We start from the raw sequence: 25,001 nt of genomic DNA on the forward strand, positions 1-25,001 counted from the left end.
CACAGGCAGCGACGGCTGGTGATGTGGAAAGGCCGCGAAGTTTGCGTCTCATTCTCCTCTGTTCTCTTTGAATGTATTTTTGCAAGGAAAGGAAGGTTAACCACCAGTTAAGCGCAACAGTGGTGTCTTTTTTCGTGTACTCGTCGCGTGTTGCGTCTCTGTTCGACCCGCGCGGTGCCACGTTTGCCCGATCCGTGGGCTTGTTCCGGTAGTTCCTTCCATCTGTCTCTCGATTTTGCCGTCTTTCGTCGTCTCCAATCTGTCTCTCGGGCTCTCTTCCTTTCGGTGCTTCTCCCTCCTGTCCCTTCTCTCTAGAAAAGAGTTTCTTTCCATTCAATTGCGGCCTTCTCTCTCTCTGCCTCCTGGCCCCGCGCGTCCAGCGGATCTCGGAGTTTCCGTCTTCTTCTCGAGCCGGAGGCGACTGAGGAGTCGCATGGGTTCGTTCTCAGTTGCCGTTCTTCTGGAAGAGCCAGAAGAGAGCACAAGATGGCGAAGGAGAAGAAAGGAAACCGGCGAGAAAACAGACAAAACAAGTATGCAGGGAGAATCCACGATCAAAATGAACTTTGGGGGATACCCGAACCTCCTGCGAAGGAGGAAGAAGACGACGACGAAGAGGAACCGGACGTAACAGAGGAAGACAAAGCCGTTCGGCTCTTCGACTTTGATGCTCAAGGAAAGCGACGCTCCGACCGTGTCGTAGGTCCTCTCCTCGCGAGGCGCCCTGATGTGTCCTTCGAGTCGTCTTTCGACTGTTCTGCTTTCTCAACTTTCCTGTTCCTCTCCCGTTTGCTCGTGACCTTCATCTCCGGAAGTCTGTCCGTACCTAGAAAGAGACGTCATTCTGGCGCGGGCAGTCCAGGCTTCTCTCTCGGGCTGCATGCGTCCTCGCGCACATGCGCAGGTTTCCCACTGTGGCCTTCGCATCTCTTTTTCCTCACGCCTCTGTCCGTGTTCCTTCCAAAGTTGTCTACGTTGACACCCACATGCAGAGACACACATAGATATAGACGACCATACGGCCTTAGAGAGATAGATAGCTAGATAGATATCGATATATATAAATAAAATATATATAAATGTATATAAATATATATACATCTATATATATATATATATATAAATATATATATATATGAAGGTTGGGGCATGTGTACACCACCTGGGTTTTTGCGGGTGTTCAGATCGGCACACCTCCGTGCTTGTCCGTCTGCATGGCAGTCTTTAAGTGTGCTTAGGAGAGTTTCGCGGGAGAGCCTAGAGACCGTTCGCCGATTTTTTCCCCTTTCTCTGCAGTACAAGGCAGGTTTCGGAGAGGACGAATGGACATCGACAGACACGACCACGTCGTCGGAATCGAGCACAACAACAACTGAATCAGAAGGCTCGGACGAAAGCTACGAATTCGACGATGAAGACTTTGCAGAGCTTCAAAAGGTACGCCTCGCGGCACACACGAACACAACACAAACGCAGAGAAAGACCGCAGGTGGGTAGTTTTCGACGTGCGCATCGATGTCTGACTCATATATATATATATATATATATATGTAGGTAGCTAGGTGTATTTGTAGATGTTGTTTTGAGCATATCGCCCCAGCAGTCGTCCCGGTATGCAAGTGTTATCCCCTCATCTGGTTCTTGCGCTTTCCCCGTGGTGCACTCGTGCTTGTCTCTTTCGTGCGCTTCCTCCGATCCTTGTTTTCCGCCTCAGCTGCGAAGGAACAACAGGCCGGGGGCGCCGATGGACCCGATGAGCCGACTGCGCATGTGGGAGAGTTCCTTCTTCATCAACTCCTTCATGAACCTCGAAAACAAACAGCAGTACTACTTCTATACAGTCACCTTCGGACACGTGAACCGGTGAGCCTCAAGTGCCAGAAGGCAGCGGATATGCCGCTGTTCGCGGTGATAACCTAAACGCCAAATTAGCCCGCCCGTCTATATGCACGTATATATATATATATATATATATATACAAGCAGATGAATAAATAAATATAGGGTACGTCTCTTTGTGTATCCTTTCGTGTTTCTCGAATGTCCGCCGCGCACTTGTGGACGGAATGGCAGACCGTCTTTATCTCTAAATGTATCCTTCAAGTGCGTTTGTAGAACTATGATTGACGGCGTCAGAAAGAAGCCTGGAGAGGAACGCAGGCGTGCGACAAGAGCCAGGGAGCAGAAGACAGGCAGTCCCAAGCTTCCGTCTGCTTCCGACGCATTTCGTCCCCCGGCCCCCGGCGTTTCACGCTCCAGCTCCAGCGGTCCGTCTGTCTTTTTCCCGCGGTGTCGTCTCTCTCCTTCCTTTTCCGTTCCGCATTCTTTTTGTCTCTTCCTCTCCTTGTCGGTCGCTCTTTCGCCCTAGGTCTCGGCGAATCCAAGGCACTCTGCGTCGCCGCACTCTGTACACTCCAGGCTACCTGCTGCGTCCGGGCGAGTTCAAGCCCTTGAGTGCGCCGCTGGTCATCTGGCCGTTCAAAGTTTTCCTCTTGCCCTACAGCCAGCTGAAGTCGTTTTGCGTGACGATCGAGATGTGGAAGATCAACGAGTTGTCCTTCAACACGTTGTACGCCAGCGCCAAGCTGACGCTGCAAGAAATCGTCGACAGCGAGCAGGAGTTCCAGATCCTTCTCCGGCGGAAAATCGCAGGGAAAAAAAGAAGCTACGAGGTTCACAAAATGCGTGTAAGCCGCGGGCGCCTCGTAGAAGAATTCCGCGGTGTCTAAACACCCGATCCGAACGCCCTTCGGAGACTGTGGGGCCACCGCAGCGCTAACAACACATCCTGGAACAAGACTCAGCCTGCTAAATGAAAAGCGAAACGCTCTGGCGCAAGAGTCTTACCATGTGGAAATCACCTGACCCACGCACGTCTTTACACATGCACGTGTGCTGCTCGATGCACGTATCTCTATAAAGGTAGAGATAGAGAGAGACAAAATCACACCTCATGCACGAATGCAATGATATATGTGCATGTGAACGCACTTATATACGTATATATGCATATATGTGTGTACATAGGTGTCTGTTGGGAGGCGGAAGAGGCCGGGAGTCGGCGAGTGTCTTGCATGCTCCGTTCGCGTTGCGCAGGTAATGTCAGCTGTTTCCCCGCGGCGGCTTTGGATTTTTCTGCAGGTTTCGCTCATGCTCAGCGAGGTCTTCGACATCGATCTGTCCTTCGACAGCTGGTGGTTTCTCCCCGACAAAGCCATGCCGCAAAAGATCCGAGAAATTCCCAAGCAGCTTCTCTTCAGCGTCCCGGTCCGGGGCAGGTGCGTCGTGCACGGCTCAGCGCGGGGGTTGCCGTCAGCGGAAACATGCAAAAACGCGCCTCCGCTGATACGCAAGAAAAAAACAAAAAAACTGATTATATGCGCGCCTGTGCATGCAATTACGTGTACATATACATGTATGAATACATCGACCTATACGCGAATGTGTGTGTGTGTGGGTTTCCAAGTACGTCGACAACTTGGTCTTTCGGTGCTTGCATCCCTGGACACATCGGCGCGGATGGACGTCTCTGCATGCGTTCTGGCACCCCGCGCGTGTATGCACGCTCACTGGGCAACACCTGAGCTTTCGTGTGATGTCTCGAAGAGCGAGAGACGGAACCCGTGCGTGGAATTGCCGATAGAGCCGTGCGCCTTGGCCAGTTGTCTCTGTGCTGCTCTAACCAATGACCCCGCCGTGTGGTTGTCTACACATCTCGCGACATCTCCAGCGTGTCTCTCTCTCTATACGCCTCTCCAGGGCACTCTCTCTATCGCCAGCTTGGGGGGTGTGTGTCTGTATATATATATGTATATATATATATATATATATGTATATTTATGTGCATCTTTAAGGGTATGTATACAGTTGCATATCTATCCAGCGGCGCCTCTGTGTAGCACATCTATCGATACGTGTGTCTGTATTCAATACCTGCATTTTTCCGGGCGACCTCTCAACACATCGTATGGCAAGTCTTTGGCGCCTCTCTGTTTTTCTTGGGGGGACGTCTGCGGATGGCGCCTCTGCGTCGTTGCATGTAAATCGCATGCAAATGGATGCGTTTTTCCCTGGTGCGTACAGGTCTGGAGACCGAAATCGGCGCAAGACGCAAGTCAGCCAGATGAATTACTGGCCCAACGCTGGCCTTTTCCGGTATCGCGGCAGTTTGCAGTCGATTTCAAACAACTACATCACTGTCACGGTGAGCTCTTCTTTCTTCCCAGGTTATCTCGAATCTTTCCCTTTCCTTCTCTCTGTGTGTTTCCTTTCCTTCGCCTTGCCTCTGTGAGATGTCATGTCCTTGCCAAATCGCATGCGCCTTTTAAGTAGACTTCCTAGCCTTCTCCACGCCCCAACACATGCTTTCCCCCCTTTCCTTCCTTGCATCTTTCGGTTTCGTTCTCTCGACCTTTCTTTCACCCGCGTTCCCTCCCTTCTCCCCTGTCCTCTCCGGTTCTGAAGGGTCTCTCTCAGTCCCCTGACGCCGCCCGTGCCTGCTTTGGGTAGTTCCTTTTTTTCCGGACAAAATCGGTTTTTCCAAGTCGATGCGCGTGCATGCAATCTTTCTGCATGTTGTTTTTCTTCTCGCCCTTGTGACATCCCTTGGGTGTCCCTTCGCAGCTGCTGTACAGCCGCCCGAAAGAGTGGTATCGGCCGCCAGCCCATTTAGGGCTGTGCATCATGGCCCTCAAATCCGTCCTTCAATATCCTTTCTTCCGGTCAGTCTTCCCTTTCGACACTCCCCTACGCACCCTTCGTTTCCTGCTCCTTCGTCTTTTTTCCCTCCCTGTCTCTCTCTCTCTTTTTCTCTCTCTCTCTCTCTTTCTCTCCCCCTTTCCTTCTCTCTCTTTCTCTCTCTCTTTCTTTCTCTCTCTCTCCCTTTCTCTCTTTCTCGTTCTCTCTTTCTCGTTTTCTCTTTCTCGTTCTCTCTTTCTCATTTTCTCTTTCTCGTTCTCTCTATTTATAGGGCTAGAGGTGCCTAGATATGCATGCGTGCGCCCGCAGTTTCGAGCACCGATCTGCGTCCATGTCGAGAAGAACTCGGGCGCTTGGCCGTGTTCGCATCTACCTGTGTTTGGACTCTTACCAGAGTGTATGTATGGGGTGTCTTTTTATTTTCTGCAACTTTTCTTCAGAGGCATCGTGAAGAAGCTGACGACGGATCCGCGGAAATTTCAGCAGGGAGAGCTCGTGGGGAACATCCGCTGCTTCATCCGGTCGGTTGGCATTCACGAGTACGAAGAAATCCCAAACAGACCTGCGCAGCCCCTCGCGGGTGCAGCCCTCGTGACGCAGCTGAATCTCAGAGAACAGTTCCTCGTCGTACGGTGAGTTTCAACGCAACCCGCCAAAAGAAAGCCTCACGTCTACATGTGCCAATGTACATACTCTTCGCACATATACATACATACATACATACATACATACATACATACATACATACATACATACATACATACATATACATACATATACATACATACATACATACATACATACATATACATACATACATGCATACATGCATATACATATATACATACATACATACATACATACATACATATACATACATACATACATACATATACATACATACATATACATACATACATATACATACATACATACATACATACATATACATATATACATACATACATACATGCATACATACATGCATACATACATACATGCATACATACATATACATACATACATACATACATACATACATACATACATACATACATACATACATATCTGCACATTTATATGCTCATATATATAGATAGGTAGATCGATAGATATAGCTAGATAGATGGAAACATCGACATCTAGACGCCTATGTAGCTGCTTGTTGTACAAGGTGCGCGCATGCAGCGGCGGAGTAGGGGATTCCCCCGTCGGAAAACCTCTGGAAAGACATTTCCTCCGCCAGTCACTGCGCCGCGGGGGGAACCTAGACATCGGGCGGAGTGGGGCTGTCGCCGAGGGTTTTGTCTCGAGTTGGGTTTTTTCAAAAAGTGTACCGTTTCTTTATATCCTTGGGAGCAGCTACGAAGGGGTTAACGTGTATGGAGGTTTAGGGGTGTGCAAGTTGCGTCAAGCCAAAAGCTTTTCAAACGAATTAAACCGAAAGTCGTCTTTTTTCGTGCGGCTCTTCAGCCTCTTCAAATGTGAGCATCTTCCAGCAGCGAATGCCGACTCTTACTCTTCAGACCCGATTGTCAAGGTAAAGGAAGGCGATACAAAAACACCGAGAGAAACCGACGCATATATATATATATATGCATTCGCCGCGGCGGTTCCTCGCTTCTCAGAGACGCACCATGGTTTTCTTGTCGCCGAATCTTGTTTGGCTCTACAGAAGCACTGGCAACAGGGGGGACGTGCCTGGACTCAAGTGACACAGGCCTCAATCCAATCCAGCTTTCTCGCGGCATTCCTCAAAGGCTCGTGACCGAACCGGATTAGCCTCTGACCCCCTCACCTTTACCTCTATCTTTCTGTCTGTCTGCATATAAATATGTATATATATGTTCCTCTGTGTGGGACTGTGTATCTGCATATATAAATGGTTGTTTTTATGTCCAGTATACATCCATTAGTGACTGTGTAGGTGCGTTGTGTTTAGATAAAGTGGGATGCGATGGTGAATACGAGCAACAAGCGCGAGAACACGCTCCGACCTGTGTACAACCAGAATTTTTATTTCCCTGTGCGGCTGTTGGATCCGCGTGAGAGGACCAATCCAACACTCAGACAGGTACGGTGACCAGAGCTGTGCTGAGGAGCAGTTCTCCATTCAGTCGCTTCCTGCCGGAGTGTGTTGGATGATCCTTTCTCCGTTTTGCGGCCTCTTGTCCTTCTCCCCGTGTCGCGATTCTGCCCGTTGTCATGAGCTATCTCTCGACTTCCTTTCCGTGGTCCCTGTACAGCCACAAGCGTACGCGTATACTTGCATATATGCAATTCCGTGCATATATGCAAGTCCCTTTGTGTGTATCTACGTGTGTGTGCTTGTATTTCTGCCGTAAGTGTGCAAATGCGCGTGTAGAGTCGTCCTGTTCCGCGTGCTTCGGTGTTTCTCGACAGACTGCGTTGCCTCTGGATTTGTACACGAAGGGGCCGATCTCGTTCGAGGTGTGGGATAACGACGAGCTCACCTCAGACTTTCTGGGCGGTTCGGAGGTTCACCTCAACGCGATCTGGCGGGAGGGCCAGTGGGAAGAGAGATGTCTCGCCGAGGTAAGCCGCGACTCTGCAGCTTCTTCACCCGATATTCGTACACGTTCATGTGCGCTCATGCACACGTGAAGGGAACCTTTATCCATATGCCTACGTATATATACACACATATGTGCATGTAGATGTATTTTTGTGTGCATGGCACTCGAGATAGAATCGCATATATGTGTAGAGGCACTGTCCATAGGCACCTGTCACAGAGACTGGAAGCTTGGAAGACAGTTTCGGTTGACTCTGGTGCTTCACCTGCCTGAACAAAACCTCTCTCTCGTCTTCTTCGCTGGACGATCTCCCCGCACAGGGATGGCCCGTCCCTACTGACGTCTCCAGACCTTTCTGCCTCTTCAGTTTTTTCTGCTTTTTCCTCGCCCTCGAAAAGGACCGCTGCGGAGGGGCGCGTCCTCTCTCCACTCGTGACACCGGAGTCGTTGCCGCGGTCTCAATGTCTCTTCTCTACTGCCTCCTTTCTGCTCTCTCCTTTCTGCTCTCTCCTCGCTACCGTCTCCTCTCTACCGTCTCCTTTCTGCTCTCTCCTCTCTACCGTCTCCTCTCTACTGCCTCCTTTCTGCTCTCTCCTCGCAGGGTATGGGGCAAGAAGACGACAAGACACGCCTGCCAGATGGGCGGCCCGCCGAGTTCGCGACGAAGCGCCACGAGGATGAAGACGACGAAGAAGACGATGAAGACAGAGAAGAACCCCTCATAGATAGCAGCGCCCAGAGAGCGACTGTGCCCTACGAGTGGCCTTATCGAACTCTCGTCCTCAGAAAAATCCTCGGTGAGTGCATCTCGCGCGTCTCTGCTTGTCCCCCCCGCGTGGCTTCATGTACATATATACATATATATATATATATATATATATATATATATATACCTATGTACATAGATACGCGTATGTCTGCGTGTACGCTGTCTGTATTAACAGAGGCGTACGTATATATATATATATATATATATATGTATATATAAGTATGTGCGTGCCGATGGGTAGGTTGGCAGTTGGGCATCCGAAGGAGCGGCATGCAGTTGACAGGTTTTGCACGTCTGTTTCTCTGTAGGCTCCTGCATTTGTGGGGGACCGGGCGCCTGCATGAAAGAGTTTCTTGCTCGGTCACCGCCACGCGACGCTGAGCTCATTTGAGCGACGGGCTCTCCAGCGAGCTCTGAGAATTGCATGCGCCCTCGCCTCTGTTTCCGATCCTCACGATGTTTCTCTCTCTATGCGCCCCAAAAGTGTAAAGCCCACCAACTCCCCGGTCTGTACGCCGTGGACGCACATCGCCTTTTGCATGCATGCGCAAACACTCATATGTGCATGCACAGTTACATTTGGCTACACATTTCTGTACATTTCTATGTACATACATACTTTTAAATTGCATCTTTCTTTTGTATATATAGATGTATATATATGTATATATGTGTATATATATGTATGTATATATATGTGTGTGTATATATATGTATATATGTATATATGTATATATGTATATATATATATGTGTGTATACATGTATATACACATATACATTTGCATATATATGGTTGTGTGTAAACGTGCGTGTGTGTGCGTGTGTGGTGTTTGTTGCCTGTTTTGTTGGGTGCTCGGTCTGTGGCGATCCTTTTTCGTTCAGTCGGGGCCGGAGTGCGTAGAGTGAGTTCGTTTTTCCTCTTTGTTCAACGGTGTCCTTTCGCGAGTTTCCACGTGCGTTTGGCGCGTCGCACGTTCTTTTTCGCGCGGCGTTTTCTGGAGCCGCTCGCTGCCGAAAGTGTTGCCTGTCTCCTGCCCAGAACTGAAGGGGTCCGCGCTGCCGCCGTCGCTGCAGGGGAAGAGCACTTTGTGGTTTGAGATGTTTTTCATTCCTCCGATGCCGGACAACGTCGAGTTGCCGGATCCGCCGCAAGTCCAGAGCAGCAACGACATTTGGGCGCAAGTGACGAAGAAGTGGAACTCGGACTTTTCCAAGTACCAGAAAATGTACGCGGAGTGGTTTCCCGACGCACCCTCCGACCGCCGCTTTCTGTGCACCGCCGAGCACGTGCAGACCCGAGGCACCTTCCCGCTGCCCAGCTTTCTCGCGCCGATTGCAGTCCCGAGTCAGATTTCTCCGGAAGGCGAGCTCCTGCACTGGATCAGCAACATCACTTTCCTCTCGCCCCCCAGACAAATGCGCGACGGCCGCATCGCCGCCTGGCAGGTCCCCTCGACTATCCTCATCACGCGCAAAGGCGGAGTCAACGACCACGCAATTCTTCTGTGCAGCTGTCTCCTCGGCCTCGACTACGACGCCTACGTCTGTAAAGGTACCGGGAATGAGACACAGGAACCTCCGTGCCGAAACTCCGATGCATCTTCTCACACAGTCAACACACAGAAGATGCACGTCTCTACCCTAGACTTGCAAGCTGATTCTGCGATGTGCTTTTCACCCGTCGACGTGATACAGACAAATATATGCACATGTGTGTATATATATATATATACATATATGCATGTATACATACAGATATATATATATATATATATATAGACAGTAAGAGGAGAGAGGCTTTAGTATGTATATGCGCAAGTATATGTGGCGATCGACGGGTATAGATCTGGTTGCAGGGTTCCCATGTTTCATCGCGCCTCGGTTACGTGTTTTTTTCGCTCTCAGGAACCACGAACGACGGACAGGACGAGCACGTCTGGGTCATGACCCGCCACGCCGGAGGCTGGGTGATGATGTGGGAGGTTACCACGAAGAAAAGATACAATCTCCCCTTCAGGTATCCCCTAGCTGCAGAAAAAGACGTCGCGTTTGCGCCCCTCGCGCGGTGCTCTGCCCAGCTTCGAACCTTGGGGATGCGCTCCCGCGGATCAGTAGCTTTTCCATTTCCTGCTTATCTTCCATGCTTATCTTTTCTGCTTAGCTTCTCGGCTTATCTTCTCGCGTTTCTCTCGCTCGTCTGTAGTCCTGGCCGCTGTGGATGATCCGCATCCAATTCCTCCCGCGCGCGGTTCCCAGGCCGCCCTTCTCGACTGCGGCAGGCACACCTGTGTGCATGCGCGAAACGGCGGTGGGGATCTTTCTGCAGAAGAATGCTCGCATAGGTGAACACCTGTGTGAATATGTTCATACAGGGTATATATGCATGTGGAGGTTGTTTCGGTCAGATCGACGTCGTTGCATTCCCATCGTCTGTTTCGTTGTGTCGCCTTCCTGGTAATCGAAATGTCCAGATGGGGCTATCCACCTGGGGGACCTCCCAAGGGCTTCGCAGCCCTACTTGCGCAGCAGCAGAACGAGAACGCCGAGAAATACTGGGAAGGCCTCTACTTGCAGGAGTGGTACCAGTGGTCCATGGTCAGTCTCTTCTCCCCATCTCTGCCTCCTCGTTCTTTTCCTCCTCGCTCTTTTTCTTCTCGCTCTTTTCCTCCTCTTTCTTTTCCTCCTCCCTCTTTTATTACCCTCTCTTATTCTCGATTTGTCCATGCTTTCTGCTCCCTTTACTGTCTTTTATCCGTCTCTTTTCTCCTGTCTTCGGCCTCATCCTCTTTCTCTTTTTCTCATCCGCTTTCTCTTGCTCATCCTCTTTCTCTTTTTCTCGCCGTCTTTCTCTCTTCTTCCCCTCTCTCTTCTCTCTCCGTGTAACCTCTGCCTCTCACGCTGTCTGGTTTTCCTTTCGTCTCGTTTTCACTCGATCTTTCTTCCGTCTGTTTGTGTGGGCCCCGCGCTCCACAGCAACAGGCGAAGCTTGCGCATGCAGAGGCGGTTGCGGTTGCCACCGCCGTCCCCGAGGTGGAGCTTTACGGAGACCAACTCGTGGCAGACGAACTCGTTGATCCGGAAGTGGTGCTCGAAGAAGAGTCTCAGAACATCGATCAGGAAGACCAGCGGATTACGGGAGCGGTGAAGCAGAAAGTCGACAAAGAACACATGATGAAAGTTCTGAGGTCGCAGATTGACCATCTCCCCATCACTCCTGTCAAGGTCGGCCAGCAAGGGCTCCAGGCCCCAGGAACCTGCACGCAAACCGACTCAAAGTTCCCTTGCTGTCGCTTCTCACCCTTACACGGATACTGACCTAAATGTACCGTATATATCTCTATTCGCATATATATATATATATATATATTCAAGTATATAAATGTATTCGTCGCTCATGTGTTGTTGATGTGCGTCCTGTCAGTGTGTAGAGACTGAGCGCATGCGCGTGGCAGCGTGGTCTGTGCGTAGCTGTCGCCTGTCTGCGTTTCAGGAACCACTGACCGTGGGATGATGCTGCGCATTCTCTTCCTCTTGCTTCCGAGCGGGTGACACTGCAGGGGCAAACCGTGACAAACCGCGGTTTTATGCATATATATATATGTATATATATGCATATTTATATATACCACAGATACAGATCATCGGGACACACACGCGTATATATATATATATATATATATATGATATAGTTATGTGTAAATATATGCAAAGCTGTGAAGGGTGTCCATCGGCGCCTTTGGTCTCTGTGGCTTTTTTGTTTGTGTTGGTAGGGGTTGACGGATCCTAACAAGACGCTCAGCTACCTTCCCTACACGTCTGTCGAAGTGGTGTTTAACAACTTCCAGTTGTGGGGAAATCTGCAAAACCATCACCCTGCGTGCATCACCTACGACATGGAAGACGAGTGGAAGTGGCGACCGCTGCTGATGGAGCCGGCGGACCCGATCGATTCCGATGTTCTCTTGGCGCCTCCCATTCGAGACAAAAAGTGGTAAAGCGCGCACGCCTCGCCGCGCGGCTCTGCTCTCCGCTGCCAGAGATCGCTCATCTCTCTTCTTTGTCGATGTCGGTTCACCTCTACAGCAGTAAACGTCTGGTCGGATATCCATATCTGCTTAGATATTTGTGTCTGTTTAGCGCTACATACTTTCACCGAGGCAATTCATGCGAGAAAACATTGACCGCCGCGCAGAAGAGAGTCTGTGTTTCCGCATCTTTACAGCTGACGTGTGGAAAAAGCGAGAAGTTTCCGGACGGAGCGCGCTAGGCAGGCAGAAAAGGAGTAGACCTTTGATGCGGGGCGACATAGATAAGGATAGATACACGTAGATCTGCGTGTACGTGAACCTAGGCACTAGATTAATATACAAGTATGCCGATGCAGATAGAACGGGATGAACGTGAATCTAGATAATAGATAGATATATATACACTGGTATATATAGATACAGAGAGATCTAGATATTGATGTAGACTGATATACATAGATACAGAGAGATTTAGATATAGGTATAGACGGATATAGATTGATACACAGAGAATCAGATATAGATATAGACGGATATAAATAGATACAGAGAGATTTTGACGGATATAGATATTGATGGAGATAGATACAGAGAGATTTAGATGGATATAGACTCGTATAGGTATCGATACATATAGAACTACTGAGCTGCATGTGTGTCTGTATCGTTTGTGGAGGTTTTTTCTCGGGTCTTTTTTTCGTGCGTCGCTATTTGTGCTCCAGTCAGCTGCTGGCAGAAGATTTGGCGAGCAGTGTGTTGGAGCACATTCGGCTTCACCGCATGAAAAAGGGCCTCGAAGTCTTCTTTGAGCATCGTGAGGAGCTTCTCTTTCGCTTGACGTTCTATTTGGATCTCCTCGAATACCGGTGAGAGCGACGAAGAGTCGGGGTTTCTCTCGCGTTCGCGCCTCTCTCTCCTGAGCCGTTCTCTCCGCATCTCGTCTCGGTTTCAGGCGAAACAAAGAGCCCTCAGAAGCGACGCAAGTGTAGCGGACTGCGTTTGAGCCAATGAAAAAAAATTGTCAAACCTCTCGACTTGTGCGGACCCTCGGTGGATTTCCGGGGCTTCTTCCAAGCCTGCATGTGCACGCCTTTCTCTTTCCCTTATCTCTTTTCTCCCGCGAAACATCGAGCCTTGTCGCTTTCCTCCGCTGATGTCCTTGCGGTGCCCGCGCTCCTTTCGCGACTTTCTGCCCTCCTCGGTCTGTTTTTCTGTATTCTTCCCGTCTTCTCTCTGCCTCTCCTTTTCTCTCTGTCTCCTTTTCTCTCTGTCTCCTTTCTCTCCGTCTCCTTTTCTCTTTTTCCTTTTTGTATCCTTCCCTGTTTCTCTCTTTGTCTCTTGTTCGGCGTAAGCACTCTCTGGCGCGCGTCGGGCTTCGCTGCTTCGCGCGTGCACAGCTCTGTCCCCGCGTCTCCTTTCTCGCATGCGGCCTCGCGTTCGCAGGATGCATTTGGACGATCTCCACAAGCCGGATCCAGGCGCGAACCACATGGGGTGGAGTGGGTTTCCCGATGAGTGCGAAAATGCGGAGGCGCTCCAAGACACAGACTGCCAGTTTTACCAGACGATCAGCCAGCAAACGACGCTCTCCTCGGAGGAGAAGACGATGCCCGAGACGCAGCAGGCAAGTCCGGCCCTCAACGCGGAAGGGCTGCCGCATGCACGGTGGACTGCTGAAGACACCTAAAAGTGTTGGATTTCAAAATCCTACCACATTGAGGTTGTTCCACGTCGGTCGCACCTAAGTCTTGCGCACAGACTAACATCAGGAAGGAGCCTTCCAAAGTGAATATCATGATATTCGTACAGCTTGTATACAAATGTTGGTTTTTCAAATATACGCTGGACACCACGCGATCTCTTTCGAACGGTTTCGCGGCGTGAGCCGCCGAACGCCTCGACATACCTAGCGCGCACGGCTGGACTAGGTCTGTGCTCTGTCTCGGGCTCGGAAACGAACCGATAGTTGAACCCTGTATTCTTTCAGTTAATCTGTGTTATAGGTTCGATAGTCTGCACCAACCGATCTACTCTCTGTCGGGGGTCAGGGGTGTCGAGCAGACGCCGTGCATGCGTCTCTCGACGTCTCGTGAAACAGTCATGTGGACGGATGCGCGGCTCTGTCGGGATCTGCAGCCGTGGGTCTCGCTGCCTCTACACGAGATCATTCATGGCAGCGCATGTCGATCCAGAGAGGCGGATGCATGTAGAGCATCAACTCCTCACTCTAGCCGCCGCGCGGGATTCCTAAGTTTCGATAAACGCCCTTTGCCTAGGGCGGAGGGAAGTGTCGCGGGGATGGCCAGGAGAGAAATTGGACAAAAGAGACATATGGTCATCCCTATCTCACCTTCCAAGTCACAACCGGGGTGCTGTGAACAGGAACAAAGTTCAAAACCGGTGGGGTTCGCGGCCTGTCCAGAAGCTGCACTGGGGAACCTGCCTCTGGACGTGCTGCTTGCTTCTCGCATCTCTCCTCCCCTGTCTCTGCGTTTTCTGGCATGTATCTTTGCGCCGCGTCGGTCGTCTCTCGTCTTCTTCCCTCCGTCCGTTCTCTCTCGTTGCGTTGTTACCGCCATCGTCCGTCGTCCGTTCGACATGCATGTCGCGGCGCGTCACTCTCAACCTCTTTTCCCCCCTATCTCTTTCCACGTCTCGCATTTCGCAAGTCTATCTCTCCTTCCGTCTCTCTGTTTTTATCTATCTCTGCGTTCGTCGCTCTGTGTCTACGTCGCGTTCCCTTTACCTTTCTCGTATCTCGTTCCTTTTTTTCTGCGCGCCTCTCCTGTCCAGGCTCTGCGCATGTACTCGGAGTACGGCGGAGACGCGTACTGCATGTTTGCAGACGTTCCCCCCCCAGGCGGCTTCTTCGATCCCTTCGCCGCGAGCGACACGGGGCAGGGATTCCAGGAAGCGCAAGCTGCAAATGGATGGGAGATGCAGTTCGTGCCTCACAAGCGTCCACCGGCGCCAGAGTTGGCGATGAACCCTGTCGAAGGCTACGAGCAGCAGGTGCGAAAAACGGCTCAAAACGCACTGCATGCAAAGGGATACCCGACTTCCTCGTCCAAGTGTTTGTGGGCGCGCATCGGTCGATGCACAGACGCACACGCAGCTATCTATCTATCTATCTATCTATCTATCTATCTATCTATCTATCTATCTATCTATATATATATATATATGCATATATTTTTGTGTGTATGCACATAGGTGTGTATATATGTATACATTTTTGTATTTATGTGCATATTTATTTGTCTTGAGAATCGTCGATGCCTACATGGTTCTAGAACGTCGAGAGAGGGGAAGACTCTTTGCAGGTAAATCCGTGTGGTCCGTCGATCGTCCGCTCGAGAGAGCGAAGCATCCCGGAAGCCGACGAAGGCTCTCAGGGCCTCCGTGGGAATTTGGCTCAGAAACGTGGACAGCGGTGAAGCGGAAGAGTCCAAGAAAGATGTTTTCGCATTGAGGCGTTTCGAGGACTCGAGCCTTTTTCCCGATGCCGGCGACCTGACACAGGCTGAAGGCAGACTCGTGGGATGTGGGTCAAGAGTCGTTTTTGTTCGAGAACCGAATCGTAATCTGTTCCATATATGGATTGTTCGCGGCGTCTCTCAACAGAACTGGGTCTGCTCTTCGAGTTCCCCGTGGCAAACATCTTTTCCGCATGGGCGGGGGAAAAGCTCTCGGCGTGAGACAGTAGACACAAGGAATGAAGCCTTCTGCGCTGTGTGCATGCGGTGTCTCATGCAGATTCGCTACCAAGATAAAATGGCGAAGTTGGAACAGAAAGCAGAAGCCGATCTGGTCAAGTCCTATGAAAAAGGTGGAGGCGCGAAGCGGGGGGACTACTACGCACCTGCCGGAATACAGTTCTCAGCAGCGCAACGCCATCTCGCTTCTCCGCCTTCCTCTCCCCGGTCGCGCTCTCCTACAGCGCCTTCTCTTTCGACACGTGCAACGCCCCATTCACCTCACCCCTCCTCTTCCTGCAACGCATCTTCATCCCAGTCTTCTTCTCAATCTTCTCAGTCTTCTTCCTCTGCTTCCCCTTCTTCCTCTGCTTCCTCTTCTTCATCTGCTTCCTCTTCTTCCTCTGCTTACCTTTTAGGAGGCCCTCGGCGCAGTGTCTCCTTTCGGGAGGGAACGAAGTTCACGTCATCCAGAGCGTCGAAGCGACAGACTCTGTTGAGGCGGCTGTCTCTGCGCCTGCGCGAAGCCATTGAAGAGGGCGAGACGCTGCTCAAGGGGGCGGAAGCGAACGAGCGGACAGAGGCGAACGAAACGAGAAACGCTGAGCGAGAAGATAGAAAAGCAGCTCGGCTGGTCCCCCTTTCGCAGGCGCGACGAGGAGGCGGTCTAAACGAAGAGACGCAGCTTATGTTCTCGAAACTCCGCTCTCTTCGAGGCGGGCGAGAAAAAACAAAGACAGAAAACAGGACCAGTCCTGCCGAAGGGCCAGTCCCTTCTGCGCGGATGTTAGAGCCAGGAACGCAAGCGCCGCCTCCGTTCTCTTCCTCGGTGGAGTCTGCCGCGGAGACAACGGCTCAACGCTCCTCTTCCTCGTCTTCGAACCGTTCTTCCTCGTCTTCAGTTCCGCTCTCTGAGGGACGCAGCGTTTCCCCGTCTCCCGTCCGAGTCTCGTCGGCGCATCTGGAGAAGGGATTTTCGCTGAACGCGAGCGCAGTCACCTTTGCGGCTCTCCTGCGGCGGATGTCGAAGACGTGTCGGGCGCTCGAAGCGCGCGTGCACGAGGAGCTGGGACGGGGCGACACCAAGGCAGATTCAGAGAGAGAAGGAAAGTTTTTCGCGGAGAGAGATTTGGAAGGCGAGGCCGTTCCGCGCGCCTTGCGGCGGGAAGGAAGGGGAAAACCGCGAGCGCGAGACGCACCCGCCACGCGGACGCCGGGGACAGCCGATGCGGCGCGCGGCGCCCCAGAGCAAAGACGCGGGGGCGGCGAGACAGGCCAGCACGAGAAACAGCGAGAGGAAACGCTCTCCGGTACCGACGTCGTTTCCCCTCGAGACCTGGGAGAAGGCCAGTGTCGCTCCCCTTTAAGGCCTGGGGAATGGTTTTCGCGGGGGCTCTCGCTCCCACGAGATTCGCGTGAACAGAAGAAACTCCTCGACCAGAAGCTGCGTTACAAAGAAGACATGCGGCGAAGAGTGTACGAGAGACTCGAAGCTCTCGCAGGGGAACGCGCACAACGGGCCGCCGAAGAAGCGAAACGGGAAGGTCTGCGGATGCTGAAAGATGCTGAAGAAGAAGGCAGGCGCGTGGCGGAGGCTCGCAATCCCCCCAGAGACGTTACGGCGGGCGAGTTGCTGCGCGTCCCTGGTGTGGGGGGGGAGACGGGAGACAAAGAGACAAAGGGCCGAGTCGACGGCGAGGCGCCCGAGGCGAGGAAGCTGGGAGAGGGCGGGGGCAAGGCTGGTGCAGAAGAAAAAGATGCAGACTCGACATACTCGTCGCCTTCGCAGGTCTCCGAGGCGTATGTGTCTTTGTGGTCTGGGAGCGACAGCGACGACGACGGCTGGGCGAGTCCCCTGCAAGCTGGAGAACCCGCGGGAGAGGCCGAGGGCGGGCTGAGGAAGCGCGGCAGCGTGTTGAGGCTCCGCGCAGCGGATGCTGAGAGACGCGAACTTTCCGCAGGTGCGCCTGGCCAAGAGGCGGCGCGCTGCGGAGAAGAAGGCTCGGCCTCGGCCTCGTTCACCAGTGTCGCCAGCCGCAGGCGCCTTCTCGCGGGGTTCGGCCTGGGAAGCTCTGGCGGTGGCGCCGAGGTTCCGGGGCAGCGGCCGGTCGATTCCGAAGGTTCTCGCGAGGCTGATCGCGCTTCTGGCCGGGGACGGCCGCAGGGCGGCCTCGGAGACGCGGGCGAGGCGCGCCCCGAGCCGACGCGAGAGGAGACAGGGACGCGAGAGGAGACAGGGTCCGTTCGGTCGCTGTCGAGGTCAGCCAGGTCGGATCGAGAGACGCGCCATCGGCGGGGATCCGCGTCCCTCTCCGCTTCGGAGGACAGAGACACGAGCAGCGAGACAGAGACTCTCGAAGGCTCGCTGCCGCCGAGCGACGTGGAGGAAGACCCGTTCGCTCCCACCCGCGGCCGGAGTTTCGTCTGGGGCTCGTCAGAGAGCGAAGAACTGAGTGGAGATGACCCCGCGTCGGGGCCGGGCGAGAAAAAGCGCCGGCGCCCGCAGGCTGGGCCGTGGCAAGTCTACGTCCCCCCCACCTTCTCGTACCTCCTTTCGCCTCGGACGCAGGTGCGCGAGGAGAGGAGACGAAGGAAGCAAGAGAAGCGGCTGCGCGCAGAGAAGCGCGAGGCGGAGATCGCGCGGCTCCTGGCCGAGTCTCTGGAACGCGAGTCGGAGGCCAGAGACGACCAGGCAGCTCAGGCAGGACACCAGGGCGACCCTGCAGCGAAGCACGGCAAGGGAAGGGAAGCCAGAGCCGAGGTCGGGGGGGGGAAACGCAAAGGGAGAGACCAGACCTCGACGCCTGTCCGTGTGGATATTGAACAACTGATCGCCAGCGCGGCGCCTGTCCAGGCGTCGGACGCGAGGGCGGCTGGCTCTGGCGCGCGGGAGGCTCAGATCGAGCCGGGCGCCGCCTCAGAGGGGAAAAAGACTGCCGAGGCCGTCGCGGCTTCTGTGTCTCCGGGGTCTGTGCGGAAGGTAGAGGAAGCGAGAGGAGACAGAGCAGCTGAAGTCGAGAAGGAAGAACGGACGTGTCCTCTGCCCCTGGCTGCGCCCGCCACCGCCTCAGCACGCATGCGCGAGGTGTACAGACGCTCTCGGGAGAAGGCAAACAGGTCCCAGTGCCACGCCACGTCTTCTGCCTGCGCGAAGCTGTCGCCGTCTGGAGAGAAGGCAGGCGAGGCCTCTGAAAAAAAGGCAGCACGCGCCGTCCACTTCTCCGCGGCGACAGACCACGCCATGATGTACAACCTCGACTACGACGACATGCCTAAGAAGCTTCAGGAGGTGAGCGCTTTGGGCGTGCAGAACCCGGTGAGAGTCTTGAAACGGCGGCTCTCTTGATCTTCTCAGAGAAAGCGAAAGAGGCTCCAGCCCGCGTGCACACACGGCGTGCTGCGGAGGCGCGCGGGGAGCGATATCAGAAGTGACCACAGCGGGACAGCAGAAAGCGAAAGAGAGTAAAAGGGAGGCAATGCAAAGCGAGAAAGATAGGGAGATGATGGAAAGAGAGAAAGAGGGAGGGGGAAATCGATCAGGTTCGTCGTCTGCGTCGCATATAGGGTTGTGGTAGGTTCTCCGAGGTCTCTGCGTCTCGTCTCGCTGGATGCCGAGAGGCCTGTGCAAGGTTCACCCGCTAACTTGTGTGTTGGAGGCCGTGCATGCGCTGTCTGTTCGCTGGATCTCTCTGTGGCCAAGGTGTGCCTTCTCTCCGAGTCTGCCATCTGCTGTTCGTCGTGTCTAGTCTCTTCGTGTTTTCGCAGGCCCGACCGACCGCTGCGGAGATGAACTTGAAGGCTCCAGAGGGGATGCACTGGGATCCGCAATCGCAGTCGTATCAGTACACCTACCGCAACCCTTACGGGGATGAGGTGAGACAACATGCAAAGAGGCCGTGCAGCACGGCCCGTAAGTCTCCAGACTGTTCACACGTGTATACATAGACGGAGGACCGAGCGCGTGCGTTACAGAACCTGCGATGTCATGGAGAGGAAAAGGGGCGGAGATTGGCATGCAGGCGACATGCCTGTCGGGTGGCGGTCTCTCGGTGTGTCGTGGAAAATAAGACGCCCCAGAAGTAATGTTAAGATGCGTGTTTTTAAGAGAGGCCTTGTCCGCCGCGGGAGAACACAAGATGGATAACAGCGGGTCTGCTTCCTAGGATGTTGAAATCCACCACGTTTAGCTGTCCCTGCACAAAGTGCCTGAGAGGACAGAGTGGAAACGCGCTTTTTTGCCAGGGGGGTGGCGTTCCCACAGGCACCCCGGAGTGATGGGGCAAGGAACACGCAAGGCGGGAGTCTTTGAGCCCTCGTCGCTTTCCTGTTGTCGGTCTTCCGCAGGCTTTTGGTGACCAGTCGAGAGGAGCGGTCCAGCAACAGGGCGAAGTCGCGCAAGCAGAGCTGAATGCCGGTGAGCGTTTTCTTCCACTTCGACTGCTGATTGCAGAGGAGAGAAGAGAGCACGAGAGAAGTTTTTGGAAGCAAGGTGGAGAAAGAGCGCGAACAGGGTCCGGGCTGGCGCAAGAGGCAGATGGACGAACCGCGTGGAGAAGACGAGAAAAAAGAGCAGACACGGAGAAAGAGGAACGGCCTCGGCAAAAAGATGAGGAGTTGGGAGAAAACACAAGCACGAGAGAGGAAGAGCGACGAAGGTGTGATATCCGTGTTCCTTTTGCTCGCAGGTCGCCTGGCTGATTACCGCATAGGCAAGGGCGCCTACCGGGTGAACCAGCACACAGGCGAACGCGACTACATCGACGGGCCCCAGCGTGAGATTGAACAACAACTGCGGGGGGGGAGCTGTCTTTTTCTTGTTCTCCGCTTTGCCTTCTCTACCTTTTTCCTCCTTTCTCGCGTCTCGGTTGTTGCCATCCCCTCACCTCCTTCCCACTCCCTCTCGGCTCGGCCCCCGCATCTGTCCCAGTTTGTCCTCGGGTGCGTCCTCTGTCTCTCCACTGTCTCTCTAGGGGTAGGTGAAAATGCAAGTTGTTGCGCCTATATGAATCTGCGCATGCGCGTGGCCGCAGCTCTCTGGAGATGATGTCTCCTGTTTTCGGTCCCCTGAACGAAACACCGTTTTGCCCCGGCGATGCGACTTTCAGGCGACCTTTATGGGCAGTACGGGGCGATGGACCACATCGACAAGAAAAAAGACAAACAGCCGCAAGGGCCCAGACCGGAGGGGTGGGATGTCGGCTACGCCAAAGAAGTGTACGAACAGGGAGTCCCTGCAGGTAAGACCTCTCGAGTGTGCAGACATTTGAAGCCGAGGGAGCTTTGTTCTTCCTGGGGAATGCGCAACGCGGTAGTATTCCAGTCTCAATTCGCGTTAGGTGGAAGAGTCTGTACCGATCTAAAAGCGTTGCTTCGTTCTTTTTCACGAGCGAGAAGTTTCTACAGAAGCACATGATGCGAGTCCCCCTTTCTGCAAAAACGTGCGTACATCTCTTGCATGCATGCTGCCGCACTCGCGCCTGGAGAGAGGCAAACAACGAGGTGTGTCCGTCGCCGGGTTCCATGTTCTTCAAGAACTGGTCTACGTCCATCTGGCGTCTCCTGTGTCCCGTCTCGCTGTGTCCACCCTTTCTCTACACACTTATATGTATATATATATATATATATATATATATATATAGACAGACAGACAGACAGACAGACAGACAGACAGATAGATAGAGATAGATAGATAGATAGATAGATAGATAGATAGATGCATGTGTGTATAGATGGAAATATAGAAATATACGGGTGCGTATATTCTGAGGGAACGAGGGCAGTGGATGTCCCTTTCTGTGAGGAAAAAGGTGTCGCCTGAGGTTGAGATCAGGGTGTCGAGGTGAGTGTTTCTGTTGGGTTTGTGCCTTGCTGTGTTCTCGGCGTTTCTGCTTGCCAGGGTACACTCCAGCGCCTCAGGAGGAAGACACTGAGGCCTTGCTCCAGGATCTGTTGCGGGCGCCGACGCAAGGCGCCGAGGAATTTGCGGCCTACGATGGCGGCGTCGACGTCGCAGCTCTCGGGCTGACGGGAGACAAGCGCACAGACAGACCATCGAAGGTCGCGCGAGTGCAGACGCCAGCGGGGACGGAAGAAGCCTCGCTCAGCGCCTCTGTCTACGGCTCTTCCAGGATGACCGTGCAACAACCAGTCGCGGACAAAGCCACCAAAGAACAGGTGAGACCTGAGGAAGAAGAAGAGAAGATGATGATGAAGATGATGATGCTGAATTGGAAAGGTATATGGGTTCAGAGGAAAAGAGGAGAGTAGGGGAAGGAAGAAAGAGTCAGACGAAAAGAACAGGAAGAATCAAAGGACAGGAGAGGAGGGTAAGATCCAGCAGGAAAGGCGGGGAGAAAAGGAAGGCATGGGCGACGAAGCATAGAAAGGGGGAAATGCAGTCGACGTGGACCAGCAGGAAAACATGAGAATGAAGGAACCAGACGAAATGGTGTGGCAGGCGGGTTTAATCGGTTTCCTCTCAATCTCTCTTTCGCAGATTCGAGCTCCGACCGAGTGGCACAGGCCTTCTCCCACGGGCCAATACGCTGCTGATCAAACGGCGAAATGGAAGTGGTATTATCGCATGGTGAGTTTTTCCTTTTCGACCCTTCCCACCTTTTCAAGCGCACGGGACTCGCGTCTGACCTGTCTTTCTCCCTTCGTCTCCCACCCTAAGTGCGTCGCGAGTTCGTGTTCCGCTCTTCATCTGTAGACAGCGAAGCCCGACGTCGGTGCCTCGCTCTTCCCTCGTTTCTGTGTCTTTTTCAGAGGGTGCGATGACTTCCCTCGAAGCGCTGAGCGCTTTTTCCTCAGCTTCCTCGTTGATCTCTCCGTTCGTGCTTCGTCTTTTTTCAGGAAGAAGTCTACTATATCTGGCAACAGGTCAACTTCCCCGTGCGCAACAACCACGTCTTCTGCGGATTCCCCGTCCACTTCTCCTCATCTGGTAAACCTAAAATATGCGGGCAAATATCAATACTTCTCTGCGTCCTTGCATGCGCACGTCTCTATATGCCTACACACCTACATATATATATATATATATATATATGTACATGTATGCATGCAACTGGTGAGAGAGTGCTGCTTGTATGTATATAGAATGCTGCGTATCTGTAGATTTCGATATTTGTCTTCGTGTAACGAGATATGTTTCGATTCGGGTGTAGTTCAGCGTTCGTAGCATCGTTCTTCCGAGCCGAATTTGAGGTCCGCATCGGAAGTCCCTTGGCAGAACGCGTCGCAAGTCTTGCTTTGTCAGGAGCGAAGCGTTACACCACCCAGAGGCAACATGTGGTGCGTACGAAACGTGGCGTCCTGCAAGCGTGCGTTGAGCTCTCTCATCTTGACGATTTTAGGTCGGCTGGTGTACAGAATATCAAGGCTTCACGACTTGACTGAGTTAAGTAATACAGGGTTGAACTGGGTAAATATCGTCTCGTGGGTCTCGAGAGAAGAGAGCGAGAGTCTCTGGAGAAGCATGTGGAGCTGTCGAATGAAAGCGACGAAGCGGGAAAGCACTCGTGTGCTGTGAAAGGCCTGTGCTGCGTGTGCATGCACGGCTGCGACGCTTCTCAGTCTCGAGCGTTCGGCGCATGCAGGCAGAGCAATCGGGCTCTTTGAGAGGGAATTCTTGCGGGTCGGTTTGAAGCGGTCGTGGCGCTCGCTGTTTGTCTCTGTGCAGATGTCAACGACATTCGGAGTTACCTGGGTGGCGCGCGACGCTTCCGGAAACTCCTCGACATTCCAGTCGACAACATCGTCTACGCCATCACTGCCAAGTGCTTTCCCCTCATGGGAGGCGTCATCAGCACGTGGCTCTTCTTCGGCGCAGAAGTCCCCTTGATTGTAAGCCGGCAGGCGAACCTGCCACAAAGACTGGCACCCGAAACGAAAAGTCGTCTCGCCGTCCACAAAGATACTATATGTTAAAATACGCACGAGTATACATGTATAGAGAGAGAGAGAGACGTAGGTATAGGTATTTGCGAGGAAGAGTCTTGTGTGAGAAGGCTTAGTGTAGAGAGTTGCATGCCTCCAGGTGTATCTCGATGTTCGGTCAAACCGGCTCAAGCGTTTCCTTTTTGCTTCTTTCGTGGAGAAAAGCATGTCATGTCCTTGCTCCGATATTTATACGTAGATAGGTCACTTCGTGTTGCATGAGCCCCAGTCATATATATATATATATATATATATATATATATGTAGATACACATATTCACATCTTATATATATATATATATATATATATATATATATATGCATTCATTATATGGGTACTGATGTGTTCCGTTACGTCGCTGTCCGAGTTGGGGTTTTCATTATCTGCGAGAGAAACGTCTTGTGAGGTGTCTCTTTTTAGCACTGTCTGTACCGACCAAAATCGTCCTCTACACCCAAAATTGTCGCCCATCCACTGCGTATATACCCCTCAGAGAGAGGTAGTGTGTAGAAACGGGGGGATTCCATTTGCACGTTTTACATTCGACGTCTGCGTTCTTGCAGAGCAACCAAGAGCGAGAAAGGCGAATGAAGCGGAAGAGAAAGCCAAAGCACGTGAAACGCCCCGACGACAGTTGACGGGTCTTTGCACCTTTTCGCGGCGAGAAAGTCTCTCTAGCTCAGACCCCAACCGCTCTGCCCGCTGGTGTCAACCAGAATTTCTGAGCAACGCAGGCGTAACCGCCTTTTCTCTAGCCGCAACGGAACGCATGAATGTACACGTAAATACGTGTATGCATATACATTTGTATCTGTATGTGTATAGAAGTTTGCGGATAGAGTGGTGCGTGATGTGCGGGGTGGACTGCAGGGTGTGGATTCTGTTCCTTCAATGTGCACGTGTATGCGCATGCACGTGTTGAGGTCTAAAGGGCGAATCCAGGATGTGTAGCTTTCTTCATACACGTTTCAGTTCGACGAAGAGCAGTCGAACTCGGTCAAAGGTGGGAAAGATCTCTGGTTAATGTGGGCATCCAAGGGTGGTGTGTTTTTTTGACTGTGCGGATTTTTCCCAGTTTTGTTCACACACAGGGAGTGCGGGTTTCTTTCTTGTCAACCGGTGATTCAGGGGAAGACGGCATGCACGGGCAGACGCGTTTTGTGTCGCGTGTTCTCCACAGTCTCATGTACAGAACAACTCACGCATGCAGATGTACAGAGGAAAGAGAATCAGAGATCTTACGCGCGTGCATGCCCGGATTGCTTGAAAGGGCGGTGCATCCAAAGCAGGTCAGAACCCCGCGTTTTCGCAACATCCTCAGACTTCTGCGC

At 52.6% G+C, this 25,001-nt stretch overlaps 1 protein-coding gene across 1 annotated transcript; it reads left to right on the forward strand.

Annotated features, from left to right (window-relative positions):
* Positions 1-486: 486 nt before the first annotated feature.
* Positions 487-24,308, forward strand: NCLIV_059150 (conserved hypothetical protein; the record flags this gene model as incomplete). Its single annotated transcript, XM_003885469.1, has 30 exons — positions 487-699; positions 1,297-1,437; positions 1,715-1,863; positions 2,368-2,686; positions 3,141-3,277; positions 4,083-4,203; positions 4,623-4,720; positions 5,138-5,329; positions 6,171-6,237; positions 6,640-6,771; positions 7,101-7,253; positions 7,836-8,031; positions 9,045-9,557; positions 9,911-10,022; positions 10,477-10,600; positions 10,979-11,227; positions 11,776-11,996; positions 12,756-12,899; positions 13,502-13,661; positions 14,827-15,045; positions 15,790-19,044; positions 19,494-19,601; positions 20,073-20,142; positions 20,414-20,500; positions 20,834-20,965; positions 21,625-21,902; positions 22,225-22,314; positions 22,584-22,674; positions 23,413-23,576; positions 24,234-24,308. 30 exons carry the CDS (start codon positions 487-489, stop codon positions 24,306-24,308), a joined length of 8,010 nt encoding a protein of 2,669 aa, XP_003885518.1.
* Positions 24,309-25,001: the final 693 nt, after the last annotated feature.

The sequence above is a fragment of the Neospora caninum genome, chromosome XI (genome assembly GCF_000208865.1).
Source record: "Neospora caninum Liverpool complete genome, chromosome XI".
Lineage (NCBI taxonomy): Eukaryota > Apicomplexa > Conoidasida > Eucoccidiorida > Sarcocystidae > Neospora > Neospora caninum.